General features: G+C 39.6%; 2 protein-coding genes and 7 non-coding genes across 11 annotated transcripts; all 9 read right to left on the reverse strand.

The window, feature by feature from the left end:
• Window positions 1–6: 6 nt before the first annotated feature.
• hyal3 (hyaluronidase 3) lies at window positions 7–8,899 on the reverse strand. Of its 2 annotated transcripts, none has more exons than XM_035159094.2 (7): window positions 7,497–8,899; window positions 2,840–3,139; window positions 1,800–2,247; window positions 1,429–1,576; window positions 1,148–1,274; window positions 515–604; window positions 7–416 (listed from the first exon to the last, which is right to left on the reverse strand). In XM_035159094.2, the coding sequence occupies exons 2-7, from the start codon at window positions 3,110–3,112 to the stop codon at window positions 111–113; spliced, it is 1,392 nt and encodes a 463-aa protein (XP_035014985.2). In that variant the 5' UTR covers window positions 3,113–3,139; window positions 7,497–8,899; the 3' UTR covers window positions 7–110. The 2 variants fall into 2 exon arrangements, with proteins under 2 accessions (XP_035014985.2, XP_047196255.1); XM_047340299.1 differs by having other exon boundaries at window positions 1,812–2,247; window positions 7,497–8,892.
• On the reverse strand, window positions 3,319–21,056 carry LOC124851965 (N-alpha-acetyltransferase 80). 2 transcript variants are annotated; one of them, XM_047340300.1, is made up of 3 exons: window positions 20,691–21,054; window positions 16,651–16,941; window positions 3,319–4,992 (listed from the first exon to the last, which is right to left on the reverse strand). In XM_047340300.1, coding segments are annotated over exons 2-3 (954 nt in total). In that variant the 5' UTR covers window positions 16,653–16,941; window positions 20,691–21,054; the 3' UTR covers window positions 3,319–4,040. The 2 variants fall into 2 exon arrangements, with proteins under 2 accessions (XP_047196256.1, XP_047196257.1); XM_047340301.1 differs by lacking the exon at window positions 16,651–16,941 and having other exon boundaries at window positions 20,691–21,056.
• LOC118111697 lies at window positions 9,100–9,213 on the reverse strand. Its single transcript, XR_004697116.2, has one exon. It is a non-coding gene; the product is annotated as a U5 spliceosomal RNA (small nuclear RNA).
• LOC118111724 lies at window positions 10,476–10,589 on the reverse strand. Its single transcript, XR_004697141.1, has one exon. It is a non-coding gene; the product is annotated as a U5 spliceosomal RNA (small nuclear RNA).
• LOC118111696 lies at window positions 11,860–11,973 on the reverse strand. The gene has a single exon (XR_004697115.2). It is a non-coding gene; the product is annotated as a U5 spliceosomal RNA (small nuclear RNA).
• On the reverse strand, window positions 13,195–13,308 carry LOC118111694. The gene has a single exon (XR_004697113.1). It is a non-coding gene; the product is annotated as a U5 spliceosomal RNA (small nuclear RNA).
• Window positions 14,815–14,928, reverse strand: LOC118111693. The gene has a single exon (XR_004697112.2). It is a non-coding gene; the product is annotated as a U5 spliceosomal RNA (small nuclear RNA).
• LOC118111725 lies at window positions 17,660–17,773 on the reverse strand. The gene has a single exon (XR_004697142.1). It is a non-coding gene; the product is annotated as a U5 spliceosomal RNA (small nuclear RNA).
• On the reverse strand, window positions 18,849–18,962 carry LOC118111705. The gene has a single exon (XR_004697123.1). It is a non-coding gene; the product is annotated as a U5 spliceosomal RNA (small nuclear RNA).
• Window positions 21,057–21,234: the final 178 nt, after the last annotated feature.

The raw sequence follows: 21,234 nt of genomic DNA on the forward strand, positions 1-21,234 counted from the left end.
TAAAACCAAATTCACAAAGTATTTATTTATTTTATATTACAATTAGAAACTGACATGTCCCTGTTCTCTCATGAACACGGACTGACAGCACTTTGACCGAAAGGTTTGTGTTACTTCTGTCCGTTCTTTGGCCTGTGGTCATCCTTCATCATCTCTCCACACTCCTGCCCTGTCCAGCCTGGGAAACACTGACACATGAAGTGGCGATGAAAAGCTTTGACGCTGGAGGAGTCGTGAGGGTCGGAGAGCACAGCTTGACCCGAAGAAACCATGTGACCGGAGTTGGGGCGTCGCCTGGTGCAGCGCCCGTTGCCGTGACAAAGCTGAAGGCTGCAGCGGTGGGTGTCAGACCTCAGTGATCGCACAAATGGACCCAAGACTGCGTGGATGTAGTCTCTGAGAAAGATGCACTGATCCTGGAGGGTGGGTGAAGGGGAGAGGGGTTACACACAGATACATGCAGTGATACAATCACACATCAACAACCATTTCTCCCTCACATCACTGCACAAACCTTGGATTTGGCAAATTTCCGCTCTCCCCACAGCACCACTCCAGCAGCTCCCAGTGAGGCACTCTCCCCAAGTGTATGCTCCAGGTCTGTCTACACACACACACACACACACACACACACACACACACACACACACACACACACACACACACACACACACACACACACACACACACACACACACACACACACACACACACACACACACACACACACACACACACACACTTAACGTTGATAACGATTCTGAAACAAAGATGAAAACTGTGATATGCACGTCCACAATCTTGTGCCGTGATACAGGAGGAAAGAGCCATTTCCACTGTTGGTGCAACTGTAACAAAACAAATTTTTCCATTCCAAAATTCACACAATAAAATAGGTGAACCATTAACTTACATTTCATTTAAAGTTGGAAATTATTAGTATTCTTTTTAAAGGTGGATTTTTTAGATTTCTTCGAACTGCATGTGTCATGTGACTATTTTGGTCCAATTATTGAGATTGAGTGACCATCCCCTTTGGTCAAAGTTAACCAAGTAGGATTCATGGATTTGGAGAATCGTTACCTGTACTCACTTTATTCAAATGTAAATAAAGTCAAAGTGTTCATGAGTTGTAACAAGCTCGTACCTCATTGAGAAAGTTGAGCGTGTGTGTGAATGCTAGTCTGGCATAGGGAAGAACTGGTGTGGCGTGGTGGATGTTGTTGTCGTGGCGCCACAGTGATGCCACCCTCAAAGCCTCCAGCAGTCTGTGTCTGAGTGAAAGAGACAGAAATGTCCATCAGTAATTCCATTATCGACCTGTGTGGATAAAAAGATCGATAACAGTTTTTTATCCCCAGCTTCCACGAGGTCCTGTAGGCTGTTTGTATGACATAACACTTCTTCGTGCTTGTTATCTCTGTGTACCTGACCATGAGAGCTGCGTCCTGTGACCCTGCCAGCCGCTGTGGCAGGTAGATGCTGGGATAGAGAGCAGTGGACTGACTCCAGAGCCACGACAGACGCTCGTTCTGCTGTCTCGTCCCTCTGTGACAGCGTCCTGTGTAGCTCTTATCTGGGCACATGTGTGAAACAAAGAAGACACAGCACTTATAAAAGATTTCAACTTTGTATTTTCAACTTTAACTTTCTTTTTTTATCAGCAGTTAAATAATGGTAACATAAAACCTCTCATCACAGTCGTGTTATTTGAAAAGTGGCATTCTAATACCTTCCTATAGAAAAGGATTTAACAAGGTGATTACATGTACAAACAATGGCGTTCACAGTCCACTGACCATTTGTCCTACCTGTCTTTATCTTGTGCTTATTAAAGCAGGCAGGAAAACCATAAAACCCCCACAATCCCTTGGGATGACCTCTGACCGCCGACCGCAATGTCTCCTCCATGAACATCTGAGCGCTCTCTTCGAAACTTTTTCTCGCCAGTGATGTCACAGCCCTTTCAGACAAATCCGGTCTCGCCTGTCTCACCAGGTGCTTGGACAGCCTCCGATACTCCATCTTGGATCCAAAATTTCTCTCCCACAGTGGGCGCCACTCCTCCCAGTCGATAACGGCCAAACCTGTGAAGTTTGGCTGCAGCAAGCCAGACATCTGCATCGCCGTAAGGGAAAGATGGGCGGCGAGGTCGCCCTGCTGCGGTACTCCTCCGTTCACCTTCCTGCCGTCTCGGGAGAGGTATGGATATTCCCCCAGGCGGTCACGGTAAAAGATGGTCATTTTCTGGAAAGATTAAACATTTACCCAGAGAAGATTATCACACAACATGTAAAAATGCTCACGAGTCAGTGCTTTGTTTGTCCGTTCTGGGCTTCTGTAGAAACGTGGTGGTGCAACACAGCGGACTCCGTTAAAGACGAGTCTGTGAGGAAGAATCTTTCTAAGCTAATGACAACACAACGGTCCCTATTTTCAGGTGATTGTACACTGGTGAAAACTTATTATATTTCAATGGATCCCCATAAATTCTACACACTGGACCTTTAAAATTGGGTTCAAATAAGACAGATCGGACCATAAAAGGCTGTTTGTAGAGGACTTTCAACCAACAATAGACTTGTGCCTGATTACATTTAGAATACATTTTAAAGAAACACTGTAAAATCACATTTTCCAAAATATACTATTAAGTTCATAACCAGGTACATTTAAAGTACCTTTGATAAATAGATATGTCCAGTTTTACATTGATTACTTTAATGCAATAACAGAAAGGTTCAAATAATTTTACATTAAGATAAATATATATTCTAATTATACAGGGATAAGGAAAGTATCACATCCACTGGTGACACCTCCCACTGCGTGTCATCACCTGTCCCTGGAATCTCTGCTGTCGGTTCTCTTCAATATCAAAGTCTCCCAGGTTCAGGTGGACGTTGTAACGTTTCTGACAGTGCGACGTGGGCATGTTCCACACCACAACAAAGGGCCGGTCCTTCAGGATGGTGCCTGCTGCAGCCACAGCAGGGGCGGGGGTGAGAGGGAGAGGATTTCCATGGCTGAAGTTCCCAGGCAGTGATGTGAGGGGGAGGGGGGAAAGGGAAAGAAGGAGGAGGAGGTGTCGATGGAGGTGAGACAGCACCATGGCTGCTCAACAGATGATTTGTCCTTCCTGGCAGGAGAGAGGGATGAGCCAGTCAGATCGAATGATGAGGGACTTTACTTTGAGCAAATACAAACTGTTGACGATGTAAATTAAATACATCTTAACACAATGTGAGTTTATACTTCATGATCAAAAGTCCTTGCAATAAAGTCCCAAATAAAATGAAAGAATAAACACACACCAAATAAATATTTCATTAAATTTATTTCAATCATTTTACACCATGGAAAAACCACCATGTCTCAGTTTAATAACATAACAAATCTTATAAATGTTAATAAGGCTTAAGATCTCTGGCAGTTCAAAAGGCACATTCAACCTTCGAGTTGAACATAACAACATGTCACAGGATGTCACAGCATGCAGCAGTTCAATGATCGTTTCAAGATAGAAATAATTAATTTGAATTCAACAATGAACATATTTGTCAGCGTGCAAGTTAGCTAACCAACTACCCACAGGGAGAAAACCAATTATTATATTTTTGAGCCCATCTCTTTCAAGAAAAACTTTCAAAATATCTAAATGATTCGACTGAGCAGGTAAAGATGATTAAAATGATATCTACGCCTTCTCCTCAATTGAAAAATACATCATGTGTGAACGTCAAAAACATTTCAATTTCCAAGTCTGATGGGTGAAAATGAGATGTGTTCACTGGAAGTTCCACTCTCATGTGTCCTGATGATGAAAGTTTCCTCCTCATGATCTGTGTTAGCTGCATTATGGGACAGTGAGTGGCTTTTAACAGTAGATATAGTTCCTCTGTAACAAAATCCTCAACGTTCATCCAAGTCTTACACTCTGATTCAAAGAATGTGAAAACAGTCTCAAACTCACGTTATTCATGAATTAACAACAACAATGTGGGTGTAGGCACTGTCAAGTTTATACATTTGTGTGTTCATCAAATGTCTTTGTGCATCCAGTAGATGGGAACTCCTTTGGCGTCACTGTAGGGAGTCTCGTTCAAGGTCTGAACTACGAGCACTGCAGACAGAGGAGGAGGAGGAGGAGGAGGTGGTGGAGGTGGGGGGATGAAGGGAGGCGGTGGGATCGAGGGTGGAGGTGGCGGGATGGAGGGTGGAGGAGGGGGTGGAGGAGGAAGAGTTGGTGGAGGAGGAAGAGTGGGAGGAGGAGGCCGAGGTGACCCTGCAACATAAGCATCTTCTGAGTCTCTGTTCACTTGTGGTATTTGAGCGTCCATCACTGTCCGTGTTTGTTTCTGCGTGCTCATCCCGTCACTCGGTATCCTGGAGAACCTCAGAAGCGTCTCCATGGGAACGAACGATGTCATGCCACCTGCGTTCTGCACTGGCGTTGAGAGCACGTAACCGAGGTGACCGTAGAAGTGCTGCTTATCGTGGGTGGTCAGGCACAGGCGCTCGAACCCTCTGCCTTTCGAGTAGCGCTCGGTCTCATCCATCAAAGTCCGTCCGTAGCCCTTCCCTCGCTCCGCCTTGGACACGACCACGGACTCGACAAACAGGCTGCTGCCATGACCCACGACCTGGGACAGCCGGACGTGGCCCAGCAGCCGCTCTGACTCCCCACGGCCCTGCAGAAGAACCAGGCAGAGGGGGAACTCTGGACATGACTTCTGGAGGGAGTGAACCCGGGCGGCCTGACTCCTCTGCCACTCAGAGTTCACCAGGTCGGCGCAGGGAACCAGCAGATCTGGACGCTGGTGGATCGGGACCGCATGGATCCTCCCCGGTGGTTCAGAGTCAGCGTTTGGCTTCACTTTCTCTTCTTCAACATACTGTGTCTGACAGTCCGATAGGGAGGTGGGCCGCAGGTCAGCGTTCAGCTCCTCTCCGGTCAGGGATTTGGAAATTGCCGATGTTATGGGTTCAGACCTGTGGTGATCAGGGTTTAACTCAAGTCAGTTTTCATTCAACTCCTGCAGCTGAGCGCCAAAAAGTCAGAAACTGTTCTGAACATGCACTTCCTCAATTTAGCGGTTAGTCTGACTACATCACCGTCTGTATGACACAACGGGTCTTTTGAGCCAAGTCCAACATGAGCTCTGTCTTCCTGACTAATTTCACAATAACAACATGACTCTCATTCTCCTGATTACACACTGGGATCAGATCTTAATCGTCCTGCCTCCTGAGCTCAGTCCTCTCTGCATTCACTCCCCAATACAACTTAAACCATCACTTTTCACCTCCTCTGTTTTAGATATTGTTGTGGGAGGAATGTGCCTTGTTAAACCATTTTTTAATCTGTGGATAAAAAGCAAAGGATCGGTGTTCAGGGGTGAATGTGACTCATAAAACTGCCTCTCTAAACATTAGCCCACTGTGCAGAGGAGCTCCAAAGTAAAACTGCAAGATCGATTCAATCAATTATTATTAGGTCTGAGAAATGTCAACAAATAAACATACAAAATGCCCATCACACTTTACTAAAGCCCACAGTCCTGTCTGAGGGGCGAGAATAACAACACTTTTGGTCCACGTTCATTTAAAAAATATGTTGAATGATTATTCAGTTACCAAAAAGCAGAAGTGACAGGGGACGTGTACTGTATGTCCAAGTCTGCACTGTGACACAGCACATGCATGTGTGTGCTGATTCATTAATATGAACCACAGCTGAAAACTCTAACAAGACTCTCAGGCTGTGAATTTTAACAGAGCGTGTATGTGTTAACATTTATTTTGACAAAATAGCCAACTTTTTGCGGTGAGATTTATCACAGATATATACTGATGATTGTAGTTATCATGTCTAGAGTTTAAAAATAAATATAATTTTGTGTTATATTTTATTCTATGATAGACAGTGTATAGTACAAAAAAAAGGAATAAAATGATGGATAAGATTAAACTTGAAGGTTGAGTACAAAATACAGAGACTTTTAAACTAATCCCTTAGTGCTGATGGTACGCTAATCCTCTTTGATTTTAGAGATAAAACATGTGGGAACATCAACTGTTAAATCTCAAATGAGGAAATGCAATCATTCCTCTTCCTTCTACTATCGTGGGATGAGAGGACGACCTGAAAAAGTGGCTTCAGATAACGTACACCACCACTGCTGATTCAGAACATAACAACTACTGTTAGCAGTTGCAGCACTACTGTGAAAAAGGATCGTGGGTATAGTGAGAAAGTGGTGTTAGCATTTCCAGCAGCTAAGACAGCTAAGACTACCGCTAACCCAAAGAGGATAAAGAGATAACAAAAAGCTGAAGACCCTCATGAGCATCTGTGAGCCTTTCAAGGGTAGAGAGATCACCAGGAGTTGCCTCTGGACTGTGCTGCAGGCAGCCTCCACCCCACACCAGTGTGTGATCAGCAGCCAGTAAGAAACACCAGTGGTACAGAAGTAACATACATCAGTGTCTGGCTGTCTGCTGCTTCCAGGGCACTCATTGTCGCGGCTGATTCTGGTCGTTGAATGTAGTTTGTGTAAATTCAGAGGGTGTGTTTTGTCTACAGACAACGCTCATATATACAGTGGCTAATTCCAACTTTTTGCAATTGCACGTTCATGAATGTCATCCCCCAGAATGTGTGACCCCCCCCTTTAAAGCTAGCGGACCTGTTTAAACCACATTACATATATATAGTTTGTCCATTTGATTTATTAACTAAACTCATGAATAGGGACATTCATTTCTAGCATGATTCTTTTTAAAGCTAACTCACTACATCGCTCAGCTACTGAATATTTACTGAAGTTGTCAGAAAGCCATTCAGCTGATGTCTCCTACAGATCCGTTTACTGTGGAGCCACAGAATGATGCCGTCTTCACTCGGTCTCATCCGTGTGAATCTATTATCTGACCCATTCTGCCACATGGTTTCTTCAGAGACTGAGCTGTGACGCAGTGAACATTAAGTACACTAGCTTCTTATTCTGTCTAATTCTTCCTGATGCTATTTTTTGTTAATTTTTCAGGCTAATTTAAATTTTAACCAACTGTTAATGTCGAATTCTATACTTTCTTGAGAAGAGTAAACTCATATTCTCATATCAAATGTTACTAGAGCAGAATGTCTAATGTCGACACTGTGCAGCACAAACTGAGTGAACAGTTTGATGGGAATCGAGGAATCAGGAGTCACTAACTCTTTGCTACACCAACTTAAAAAGGCCGAAAAACAGAGTCGAGTTCATCTTAAAGCTGCAAGAAAACAACTTAAAGAGTTTCTGTGTTTTCTACTTATCGGTAAAGGTTCAATGAGGAAATAATATGAAAATCTAAAATTGGTCCCAACAGCCAGGGATTCAATTTTGCATTTCAGTAAAAAGAAAAGGAAACAGAAATAAATAAACAAAGATAATAAAAAGATAGAAAAGAGGAAAAAGGGGAAAAGACCAACAGTTTAAAAAATACCAACTCACCGACAGAGACAAGCTGATGAATGTAGTTCTGACTACTCAACACAAGATCACATTCTTGCAACATTCAGTGAAAAGGATGTTGGAGAGATGCAACAGGAAACTGGCAGTTGACTGATAATCGCACTGAAGTTTAAAATAACTAAACTCACGTTAAAAAAACAACACTTCAGATGTACACCAGCATTAAAATCAGGAAATAACACCTACATTTTCTCACTGATCGCGTATTTTTAGTGCCACCTTCAACAGATGACTCAAACAATATAAAGGTCCTCGGTAACTAATTTATGACCAGTCATTAATGACTCTTGATGCAGTAGTAGTGAATACATCGGCACCTTTTTTAGAAGTTATAGTTTTAGGCCTTTGACTCGTCACAGAAGGAAGGAAGTTGGAAATCAGTCTGATAATCGATCTGATACCAAGTCCACATCTTTGTTTAGTATTGGTGATTGCTACCAAAAGAATTTCTGCATTCTTGCTTTTTATTGCTGTAAAAATGTGACAGTGGTCAAATCCTTCCCCAGCACCATGTCAGTGGAAGAAGGAGTTGGGGAGTTGTATCTTACTTGATTGTTGTAAATTACTTGACAAAATGAAAGGGAAGCTGGAACGTAGTCGACAAAACATGGTCACCTTATATAAGCATTAAGGTTATGGATGAGTTGTAAATATATATTTTGAGCACACATTCTGCCTGCTCTCAGCCCTGTAGCTCTAAGACCAGCTCCGTCATGTTATTTTCATCTGAGAAATATTTCTAGATTGTCAATTTACTTTAATGATCTCCACAAAGTGTTTCATGCTTTTATTCCTGTCCGGCTAGATTATTGTAATGATTTGTTTACACTGTCTGTTTTTAAATTATCTCTCAAAACTTACTTTTAATTAATGTCTCATATTGATTGTTTTCTCATGTTTCCTTGATCTTTTTCTTTTGCCATTACTTTTAAATGATGTCACATTACTTATCTAATGTCTTTGATTTGATTGATTTTCAGGTTTTTGAGGGTAAACTGACTTCAGGATTGACCCAACTTCTTACAAACACATTAATACTCTCTTTTGTTTATCACCTTTTCTGTATCCCTGGTGTTGTTCGTTTTGTGTTGTTTGTCTCAGGGTATCCCACACACATATTACTGACTCTCAGGCCGCATAGGCCAATCAGTCTTTTCTTCTGTAATTCCACCCCACCTCTGTCAGAGGTAACACTCTTTCTTAAAATTTAAATAATAAGAAGTTGACAGTTCTGCACAAAAAGAGTTCAAGTGCACTAGTTCCCATGGTGACTGAGACCTGAACGAAGTCTGTATTGGTATTTCCCACTTCAATTATCATTGATTGGGGCACCTTTCACTTGTAAATCATCAGTTATGCTTTACTTGTCACACTTATATGATAATGCTGACACAAATCTCACTAAATTGCACTAATTTATCATAGTAGAAACATTCATTTCAATGTTAAGGATATTGATTTTAGATTTCTGAAGAAAGCATTTAGATTATTTTTGGATTTACATAATAACATTATTATCTTTTAAATTACATTAATCCTGTCATAACTTGATCATTGGGTTTATTATTAAACAAGTAGAGGAAGCCCCGCATGAAGCAGGGCATCAAAAAATTGAGATAGACTCTTTTTGGTCCTCCCCACGGAAATCTTTAGTAAAAGGCGAAAGATTTATGCGATCTGAAGAGAACCAAGAGCAGATACTTAAAACACGGGTGGAACCTCGAGTCTGTGTCTCCGTCTAGACCTTCTCTGTTATGGTGCAAGTTTGAAGGACACATCTGAAACATCGCGGAAATAAACTGAAACATACAGTTTATATTATGTGGTGAGCAGACCTCAGCATTTTGAGTAGAAATCTGGTAGAAATGTATAATTTATTAAATACACCGTTGCACAAACGCTATGCATTATGGGAACATGGCGACGACGGCCGCGCCTCTACTTTACCGTTTCTTTAACTTTTCTAGAAAACTAAAATTCTTATCGATAGAAGAGTTATAGCTTGATACGTTGATGATCGAACCAAACCAGGAGGTGAAATGTTTGCGTCGTATTTATAAATAGCAAACATTTACTCTTAACAGCTAAAGTTGTGCGACTGCGCATCACGAGCTCCGAAGATTAAAGGTGTCAAGAGGACAATCGTCTCTTGTTCAGCCTGGGCGGACATCTTTCCTGATTTTAGGATCGTTTGGGCATCAAGCTGATTTTCTACGCAGTGCTCGTGTCTTCAGGATTCTAATAAACGATCAGTCTTCAGTGACTGATTCAACCAACTATTACAGTTATTGTAATAGAAACGATGTGGGTGGGCAGTAAAATAAAAGCATGGTGGTGTGTCAGACTGAGGAGGACACAGCCTAGAAATCCTCCAGTTACATGAACTACAATATGCCTAAATAAATTACATCATGTTATATTACATATAATATTAATACCACTCTACAGTGAGCTGAATATTCTGCACATTGTATAATAAGTAGGAAGCGTGTTGCATTCAGCTGAGAAAAAAATGCTCAATTTTTCTGGATAATGCCTAGATCCCCAAAAAAGCTCGTATTTAACATAGAGAGCATTGAAACATTTAATTGAGAAATGTATTTCGTTAATCCAGAAAAACTGCACTTTGTTTTCAAGTGAATGCATCATGCTTCTGTAAATATGGGCCAACCTGTATTTTATTATTTTATACCTTATGAGGTTGAGTCTCTGCTTTTATTGTTTGTTACCTCCTCATTATTTTTGTGTCAGATCTATAAATAATATGTTGTGCCACGGTTTCATGTGAAGAACAGTTTAAGGATCAAGGACGAAATAAATTTCAATTTTACAGTTACATGATGAGTCTGTATTTCTTAATGCACGTGGAACATTAAAATTAGATGTATTAAAACAGAAAGTATTGATAGTGTTCCCTTCAATTATAATCAAATGGTTTTATATTGAACAAGTAGAGGAAGCCCCGCATGACACAGGGCATCAAAAAATTGAGATAGACTCTTATTGGTCCTCTCCACGGAAATCTTTAGTAAAAGGCGAAAGATTTATGCGATCTGAAGAGAACCAAGAGCAGATACTTGAAACACGGGTTGAATCTCGAGTCTGTGTCTCCGTCTAGACCTTCTCTGTTATGGTTCAAGTTTGAAGGACACATCTGAAACATCGCGGAAATAAACTGAAACATACAGAGTTTATATTATGTGGTGAGCAGACCTCAGCATTTTGAGTAGAAATATACATTTTATTTAATACAACTTTTGTTTTACAAACGCTATGCATGATGGGAACATGGCGACGACAGCCACGCCTCTACTTTTTGAAACTTTACCGTTTCTTTAACTTTTCTAGAAAACTAAAATTCTTATCGATGGAAGAGTTATGGCTTGATACGTTCAAGATCGAACCGAAGAAGGATGTGAAATGTTTCCGTCGTATTTATAAATATCTAATTTTTACTCTTTACATCTAAGGTTGTGCGACTGCGCATTACGACCTCCGAAGATTAAACGTGCCAAGAGGACAATCGTCTTCTGCTCCGCCTGAGAGGACATCTTTGTTGTTTTAGGAATTTTTGGGCATCAAGCTGATTTTCTACGCAGTGCTCGTGTCTTCATGATTCTGATAAACGATCAGTCATCAGTGATTCAACCAACTATTACAGTTATTGTAATAAAAACGATGTGGGTGGGTAGTAAAATAAAAGCATGGTGGTGTGTCAGACTGAGGAGGACACAGCCTAGAAATCTTCTAGTTACATGAAGTACAATATGTCTAAATAAATTAAATCATGTTATATTACATATAATATTAATACCACTCTACAGTGAGCTGTATATTCTGCACATTGTATAATAAGTAGGAAGTGTGTTGCCTTCAATTGAGAAAAAATGCTCAGTTTTTCTGGATAATGCCTAGATCCTAAAATAAAGCTCTTATTTAACATAGAGAGCATTGAAACATGTAATTGAGAAATGTATCTCGTTAATCCAGAAAAACAGCACTTTGTTTTCAAGTGAATGCATCATGCTTCTGTAAATATGGGCCTACCTTCATTTTATTATTTTATAGTTTATGGGGTTGAGTCTTTACTTTTATTGTTTGTTACCACCTCAGTATTTTTGTGTCATATCAATCAATCACATGTTCTCCCACAGTTTCATGTGAAGAACAGTTTGAGGATCAAAGATGAAATAAGTTCCAATTTTACAGTTATGATGAGTAAGTACGTCTTCATACACGTGAAACGTTTGATTTAAGTGTATAATAACAGAATGTATTGATGGTTTCCACTAATACACAATCTCATTCAAATCAAGTGGATTTATATTGAACAAGTAGAGGAAGCCCCGCATGACACAGGGCATCAAAAAATTGAGATAGACTCTTTTTGATCCTCCCCACGGAAATCTTTAGTAAAAGGCGAAAGATTTATGCGATCTGAAGAGAACCAAGAGCAGATACTTGAAACGCGGATGGAACCTCGAGTCTGTGTCTCCGTCTAGACCTTCTCTGTTATGGTTCAAGTTTGAAGGACACATCTGAAACATCGCGTAAATAAACTGAAACATACAGAGTTTATATTATGTGGTGAGCAGACCTCAGCATTTTGAGTAGAAATCTGGTAGAAATGTATAATTCATTAAATACACCGTTTGTTGCACAAACGCTATGCATTATGGGAACATGGCGACTGAGATCGCTCCTATAGTTTTTGAAACTTAACCGTTTCTTTACCTTTTCTAGAAAACTCAAATTCGTATCGATAGACGAGTTATTGCTTGATAAGTTAAAGATCGAACCAAACCAGGAGGTGACATGTTTGCGTCGTATTTATAAATAGCTAATTTTTACTCTTTACAGCTAAAGTTGTGCGACTGCGCATCACGAGCTCCGAAGATTAAACGTGTCAAGAGGACAATCGTCTTGTATTCACCCTGAGCGGACATCGTTCCTGTTTTTAGGATCCTTTGGGCATTAAGCCGACTTTCTACGCAGTGCTCGTGTCTTCAGGATTCTAATAAACGATCAGTCATCAGTGACTGATTCAACAAAATATGTGTCAGACTGAGGAGGACACAGCCTAGAAATCCTCCATCTATTTACATGATCTACAATATGCCTAAATAAATTACATCATGTTATATTACATATATTATTAACACCACTCTAAAGTGAGCTCTATATTCTGCACATTGTATAATAAGTAGGAAGCGTGTTGCATTCAGCTGAGAAAAAATGCTCAGTTTTTCTGGATAATGCCTAGATCCCCAAATAAAGCTCTTATTTAACAAAGAAAGCATTGACACATTTAATTGAAAAATGTATCTCGTTAATCCAGAAAAACAGCACTTTGTTTTCAAGTGAATGCATCATGCTTCTGTAAATATAGGCCTACCTTCATTTTATTATTTTATACCTTATGAGGTTGAGTCTCTGCTTTTATTATTTGTTACCTTCTCATTATTTTCGTGTCAGATCGATAAATGACATGTTGTCCCACAGTTTCATGTGAAGAACAGTTTAAGGCTCACAGAGGAAAGGTCCAATTTTACAGTTATTATGAGTAAGTATTTCTTAACACATATGGAACATTTAAATTAGACGTATAATAACAGTATGTACTGACAGGTAGCACTTCAATTGAAACTACGTGATTTTATATTGAACAAGTAGAGGAAGCCCCGCATGACACAGGGCATCAAAAAATTGAGATAGACTCTTATTGGTCCTCCCCACGGAAATCTTTAGTAAAAGGCGAAAGATTTATGCGATCTGAAGAGAACCAAGAGCAGATACTTGAAACACGGGTGGAACCTCGAGTCTGTGTCTCCGTCTAGACCTTCTCTGTTATGGTTCAAGTTTGAAGGACACATCTGAAACATCGCGTAAATAAACTGAAACATACAGAGTTTATATTATGTGGTGAGCAGACCTCAGCATTTTGAGAAGAAATATCTAATTCATTAAATACACAATTTGTTGAGCAAACGCTATGCATGATGGGAACATTGCGACGACAGCCGCGCCTCTACCTTTTGTAACTTTACCGTTTCTTTAACCTGTCTAGAAAACTCAAATTATTATCTATAGAAGTGTTATGGCTTGATAAGTGAAAGATGGAACCAAACCAGGAGGTGAAATGTTTTCGTCGTATTTATAAATAGCTATTTTTTAGTCTTAACAGCAGAAGTTGTGCGACTGGGCATTACGAGCTCCGAAGATTAAACGTGTCAAGATGACAATCGTCTTCTGCTCCGCCTGAGCGGACATCGTTCCTGTCTTTAGAATCTTTAGGGCATCAAGCCGACTTTCTCCGCAGTGCTCGTGTCTTCAGGATTTAAAACACTTTACTGAGCAAAGACCTGACTATTGAAGTCAGGTCCTTTTAACACTGGCGTAGTGTTCCAGTGCCGGAAGCCATTATTTAGACAACCTGTAGCAACGTAAACTACGTAGCTTGAGCTAACATAATGACTGGTTGTGCAGGACAACATAAATATTCGGGTCCATATTCCATCTTAAAACCCAACTGAGTGGCATTTTTATCATTATTATTACCAGGACTGTAAATATTTCTAACTAACGACCAGTCTTCAGTGACTGATTCAGCAAAATATTACAGTTATTGTCATAAAAACGATGTGGGTGGGCAGTAAAATAAAAGCATGGTCGTGAGTCAGACTGAGGAGGACACAGCCTAGAAATCCTCCAGTTACATGAACTACAATATGCCTAAATAAATTACATCAGGATATATTACATATAATATTAATATCACTCTACAGTGAGCTGAATATTCTGCACACTGTATAATAAGTAGGAAGCGTGTTGCATTCAATTGAGAAGAATGCTCTGTTTTTCTAGATAATGCCTAGATCCCCAAATAAAGCTCTTATTTAACAGAGAGAGCATTGAAACATTTAATTGAGAAATGTATTTCGTTAATCCAGCAAAACAGCACTTTGTTTTCAAGTGAATGCATCATGCTTCTGTAAATATGGGCCTACCTTCATTTTATTATTTTATACTTCATGTGGATGAGTCTTTACTTTTATTGTTTGTTACCACCTCAGTATTTTGGTGTCAGATTGATCAATAACCTTGTCCCACAGTTTCATGTGAAAAACAGTTTGAGGCTCACAGAGGAAATAAGTTCCAATTTTACAGTTATATGAAGAGTTGCTATTTCTTAATCCACTTTGAACTATTTACTTAAACGTATGATAACTGACTGTATTGACAGTTCTTAAATTGTATTCATTCTAATCAAGTGGCTTTACATTAAACAAGTAGAGGAAGCCCCGCATAACACAGGGCATCAAAAAATTGAGATAGACTCTTTTTGGTCCTCTCCACGGAAATCTTTAGTAAAAGGCGAAAGATTTATGCGATCTGAAGAGAACCAAGAGCAGATACTTGAAACACGGGTGGAACCTCGAGTCTGTGTCTCCGTCTAGACCTTCTCTGTTATGGTTCAAGTTTGAAGGACACATCTGAAATATCGCGTAAATAAACTGAAACATACAGAGTTTATATTATGTGGTGAGCAGACCTCAGCATTTTGAGTAGAAATATCTAATTTATTAAATACACCATTTGTTGCGCAAACGCTATGCATGATGGGAACATTGCGACGACAGCCGCGCCTCTACCTTTTGTAACTTTACCTTTTTTTAACTTTTCTAAAAAACTCAAATTATTATCGATAGAAGAGTTATTGCTTGATACGTTGACGATCGAACCAAACCAGGAGGTGAAATGTTTGCGTCGTATTTATAAATAGCAATTACTCTTTTACTCTTAACAGCTAAAGTTGCGCGACTGCGCATCACGAGCAACAACAATTAAACGTGTCAAGAGCTTCTGCTCCGCCTGAGCGGACATCGTTCCTGTTTTTAGGATCTTTAGGGCATCAAGACGATTTTCTCCGCAGTGTTCGTGTCTTCAGGATTTAAAACACTTTACTGAGCAAAGACATATATTGAAGTCAGGTCCTTTTAACACTGGCGTAGTGTTCCAGTGCCGGAAGCCATTATTTAGACAAACCTGTAGCAACGTAAGCTACGTAGCTTGAGCTAACATAATGAGTTGTTGTGCAGGACAACATAAATATTCTGGTACATATTCCATCTTAAAACCCAACTGAGTGGCATTATCATTATTATTACCAGGACTGTAAATATTTCTAACTAACGATCAGTCTTCAGTGACTGATTCAGCAAAATATTAGTTGTAATAGAAACGATGTGGGTGGGCAGTAAAATAAAAGCATGGTGGTGTGTCAGACTGAGGAGGACACAGCCTAGAAATCCTCCAGTTACATGAACTACAATATGCCTAAATAAATAACATCATGTTATATTACATATACTATTAATACCACTCTACAGTGAGCTGTATATTCTGCACACTGTATAATAAGTAGGACGTGGGTTGCATTCAATTGAGAACATTTTTCTGAATAATGCCTCAATCCCCAAATAAGCTCTCATTTAACATAGAGAGCATTGAAACAGGTTTTTATCATGAAAACAGAAATTGATCTCGGCCATTCAGAAAAAAACATTTAAAGTGAATGCATTATGCTTCTGTAAATATGGGCCCACCTTTATTTTATACCTTATTAAGTCTATAAGTTGAGTCCTTGCTTTTATTGTTTGTAAACACCACAGTATTTTTGTGTCAGATCGATCAATGACATGTTCTGTTTGAGGCTCAAAGAGGAAATATGCTCCACTAGTGCTGCAGATACATGTTGAGGGTTCAGTTCATAGTACTCATGGAAGACTTCACTTCCAGATTGCTTGAATGGAGTCAGTTTACATCTTCTTTACAGGGCTGTAAGAGTTTCTCCCACCGCTGTTAGGTGGAGGAACAGCCACTTGCAACAGATGAGCTGTTAATGTAACATTCAGTTCATAATCACATCTTCTATTTTACCATGTAAGGTAAAACTATAGACAACTAGGGACGTGGCTACATGCTAACTAGCTCCTCCTCTTCCTGTCATCTTTAAAAGTACACTCACAACAGTCAAACTATTTCAATCCCATAAAGAACCACAACACTGGTATTGAACAACACAACTGCATCTACATGTGTGCATGTCTCAGCACCATGAAAGTGAACCTACATGTTGGATCTTCTCCGCTGCTCGTCCTCCTCCCAAGCGCGTGTTTACTCAGCTGTTCTCAGATCAGTCTGTTCTTTCAGCGACAAATCAGAGATTTCTGGACCGCTGTCACCGTCTCTGAGATCTGTTCCCCGGTCAGTGAGTTACCGTGATCACCGCCTCCTCCCGGACAGGAAACGTTTGTGTTCATCATGAGTAATTCCAGATGTCCCGTCTGCCCCCTTGCGGATGGGAGTGGTATGACATAAACAAAATGAAAAAGTCCACCCACATGTTGGAACACGAACAGCCCTGCATGAAGTAAGTGTTCTGTGAGACATGATGATCACCAGAACATACATGGCGCTGATATATACCTGTTAATCTGTATTAGAATCTATTCACATTATTATATTTAATGATGTGTTAAATCAGTCACGTGCAGCCACAGTAATGGCAGTATGCTGTGGTAATTAGATTTTGCAAATCCTGCTAAACAAACATAAATGTTCCCTGAGGAAAAGGTTAGTACAGATCTAATAATGCAAGATTTTCACCTGCAAAGTTCATATTTCTGTTTTTCACAAGGCACAAACTAGTTTTTTTTTATTGCCACACATAAAATAATAACTATATCCTTAAATCACATTTCTCCAGCTGAAAACCAATGAATGTGGGGCTTTAGTAGCCTTGACACTTTATTGGAAAGAGTAGAGGTATAATTCTACACCTGTCCTCTGTCAATCAAAACTTTATTTATATACAAGAAATCAATTGCAGTTCAAAGTTCTTTACAAGCGATCTACTGGTTCAAACCCAGTGGTTGCGATGGGATGTTGCTGTTGGCTGATCTGGAGGCAGATGACAATATCTGGTAGCAGCGGAAATAAGTTCCAATTTTACAGTTATATGAAGAGTTAGTATTCCTTACTGCACGTGGAACCTTTTAACTAAACGTATTATAACTTAATGTGTTGATAGTTTCCACTTGTATTCTAATCAGTAGGTTTTATATTAAACAAGTATAGGAAGCCCCGCATGACACAGGGCATCAAAAAATTGAGATAGACTCTTATTGGTCCTCTCCACGGAAATCTTTAGTAAAAGGCGAAAGATTTATGCGATCTGAAGAGAACCAAGAGCAGATACTTGAAACACGGGTGGAACCTCGAGTCTGTGTCTCCGTCTAAACCTTCTCTGTTATGGTTCAAGTTTGAAGGACACATCTGAAATATCGCGTAAATAAACTGAAGTTACAGAGTTTACATTATGCGGTGAGCAGACCTCAGCATTTTGAGTAGAAATATCTAATTTATTAAATACACCATTCGTTGCGCAAACGCTATGCATGATGGGAACATGGCGACGGCGGCCGCTCCTCTACTTTTTGAAACTAACATAATGACTGGTTGTGCAGGACAACATAAATATTCTGGTCCATATTCCAACTTAAAACCCAACTGAGTGGCATTTTTATCATTATTATTACCAGGACTGTAAATATTTCTAATTAACGATCAGTCTTCAGTGATTCAACAAAACATTACAGTTATTGTAATAGACACGATGTGGGTGGGCAGTAAAATAAAAGCACGGTGGTGTGTCAGACTGAGGAGGACACAGCCTAGAAATCCTCCAGTTACATGAACTACAATATGCCGAAATAAATAACATCATGTTATATTACATGTATTATTAATACCACTCTACAGTGAGCTGTATATTCTGCACATTATAAGTAGGAAGCGTGTTGCATTCAATTGAGAAAACAATGCTGTTTTTCTGGATAATGCCTCGATCCCCAAATAAGCTCTTATCTAACAGAGAGAGCATTGACACATGTAATTGAGAAATGTATTTCGTTAATCCAGAAAAACAGCACTTTGTTTTCAAGTGAATGTATCATGCTTCTGTAAATATGGGCCTACCTTCATTTTATTATTTTATAATTCATGTGGTTGAGTCTTTACTTTTATTGTTTGTTACCACCTCAGTATTTTGGTGTCAGATTGATCAATAACATGTTGTCCCAGAGTTTCATGTGAAGAACAGTTTGAGGATGACATAGGAAATAAGTTCCAATTTTACAGTTATATGAAGAGTTACTATTTCTTAATACACTCTGAACGTTTTACTTAAACGTATGATAACTGACTGTATTGACAGTTTTCAATTGAATTCATTCTAATCAGGTGGCTTTATATTGAACAAGTAGAGGAAGCCCCGCATAACACAGGGCATCAAAAAATTGAGATAGACTCTTATTGGTCCTCTCCACGGAAATCTTTAGTAAAAGGCGAAAGATTTATGCGATCTGAAGAGAACCAAGAGCAGATACTTGAAACACGGGTTGAATCGCGAGTCTGTGTCTCCGTCTAGACCTCCTCTGTTATGGTTCAAGTTTAAAGGACACATCTGAAACATCGCGTAAATAAACTGAAACATACAGAGTTTATAATTTGTGGTGAGCAGACCTCAGCATTTTGAGAAGAAATGTGTAATTTATTAAATACACCATTTGTTGCGCAAACGCTATGCATGATGGGAACATTGCGACGACAGCCGCGCCTCTACCTTTTGTAACTTTACAGTTTTTTAAAACTTTTCTAAAAAACTCAAATTATTATCGATAGAAGAGTTATTGCTTGATACGTTGATGATCGAACCAAACCAGGAGGTGAAATGTTTGCGTCGTATTTATAAATAGCAATTTTTTACTCTTAACAGCTGAAGTTGCGCGACTGCGCATCACGAGCAACAACAATTAAACGTGTCAAGAGCTTCTGCTCCGCCTGAGCGGACATCGTTCCTGTCTTTAGGATCTTTAGGGCATCAAGACGATTTTCTACGCAGTGCTCGTGTCTTCAGGATTTAAAACACTTTACTGAGCAAAGACATATATTGAAGTCAGGTCCTTTTAACACTGGCGTAGTGTTCCAGTGCCGGAAGCCATTATTTAGACAAACCTGTAGCAACGTAAGCTACGTAGCTTGAGCTAACATAATGACTGGTTGTGCAGGACAACATAAATATTCTGGTACATATTCCATCTTAAAACCCAACTGAGTGGCATTTTTATCATTATTATTACCAGGACTGTAAATATTTCTAACTAACGATCAGTCTTCAGTGACTGATTCAACCAACTATTACAGTTATTGTAATAGACACGATGTGGGTGGGCAGTAAAATAAAAGCATGGTGGTGTGTCAGACTGAGGAGGACACAGCCTAGAAATCCTCCAGTTACATGAACTACAATATGCCTAAATAAATAACATCATGTTATATTACATATATTATTAATACCACTCTACAGTGAGCTGTATATTCTGCACACTGTATAATAAATAGGACGTGGATTGCATTCAATTGAGAACATTTTTCTGAATAATGCCTCAATCCCCAAATAAGTTTTTATTTAACATAGAGAGCATTGAAACAGGTTTTTATCATGAAAACAGAAATTGATCTCGGCCATTCAGAAAAAAACATTGAAAGTGAATGCATTATGCTTCTGTAAATATGGGCCCACCTTTATTTTATACCTTATTAAGTCTATAAGTTGAGTCCTTGCTTTTATTGTTTGTAAACACCACAGTATTTCTGTATCAGATCGATCAATGACATGTTCTGTTTGAGGCTCAAAGAGGAAATATGCTCCACTAGTGCTGCAGATACATGTTGAGGGTTCAGTTCATAGTACTCATGGAAGACTTCACTTCCAGATTGCTTGAATGGAGTCAGTTTACATCTTCTTTACAGGGCTGTAAGAGTTTCTCCCACCGCTGTTAGTTGGAGGAACAGCCACTTGCAACAGATGAGCTGTTAATGTAACATTCAGTTCATAATCACATCTTCTATTTTACCATGTAAGGTCAAACTATAGACAACTAGGGACGTGGCTACATGCTAACTAGCTCCTCCTCTTCCTGTCATCTTTAAAAGTACACTCACAACAGTCAAACTATTTCAATCCCATAAAGAACCACAACACTGGTATTGAACAACACAACTGCATCTACATGTGTGCATGTCTCAGCACCATGAAAGTGAACCTACATGTTGGATCTTCTCCGCTGCTCGTCCTCCTCCCAAGCGCGTGTTTACTCAGCTGTTCTCAGATCAGTCTGTTCTTTCAGCGACAAATCAGAGATTTCTGGACCGCTGTCACCGTCTCTGAGATCTGTTCCCCGGTCAGTGAGTTACCGTGATTACCGCGTTTGTGTTCATCATGAGTAATTCCAGATGTCCCGTCTGCCCCCTTGCGGATGGGAGTGGTATGACATAAACAAAATGAAAAAGTCCACCCACATGTTGGAACACGAACAGCCCTGCATGAAGTAAGTGTTCTGTGAGACATGATGATCACCAGAACATACATGGCGCTGATATATACCTGTTAATCTGTATTAGAATCTATTCACATTTTTATAGTTAATGATGTGTTAAATCAGTCACGTGCAGCCACAGTAATGGCAGTACGCTGTGGTAATTAGATTTAGCAAATCGTGCAAAACAAACATAAATGTTCCCTGAGGAAAAGGTTTCTACAGATGTAATAATGCAAGATTTTCACCTGCAAAGTTCATGTTTCTGTTTTTCA

The sequence above is a fragment of the Hippoglossus stenolepis genome, chromosome 6 (genome assembly GCF_022539355.2).
Source record: "Hippoglossus stenolepis isolate QCI-W04-F060 chromosome 6, HSTE1.2, whole genome shotgun sequence".
Classification (NCBI taxonomy): domain Eukaryota; kingdom Metazoa; phylum Chordata; class Actinopteri; order Pleuronectiformes; family Pleuronectidae; genus Hippoglossus; species Hippoglossus stenolepis.

Coding starts and splice junctions, on each gene's coding strand:
- hyal3 (XM_035159094.2), bottom strand. CDS start 3,112: ATGGTGCTGTCTCACCTCCATCGACACCTCCTCCTCCTTCTTTCCCTT. Junction 1,275..1,428: donor GACGCAGCTCTCATGGTCAG/GTACACAGAGAT, acceptor TCTTTCACTCAG/ACACAGACTGCTGGAGGCTT. Junction 417..514: donor GGAAATTTGCCAAATCCAAG/GTTTGTGCAGTG, acceptor CCCACCCTCCAG/GATCAGTGCATCTTTCTCAG.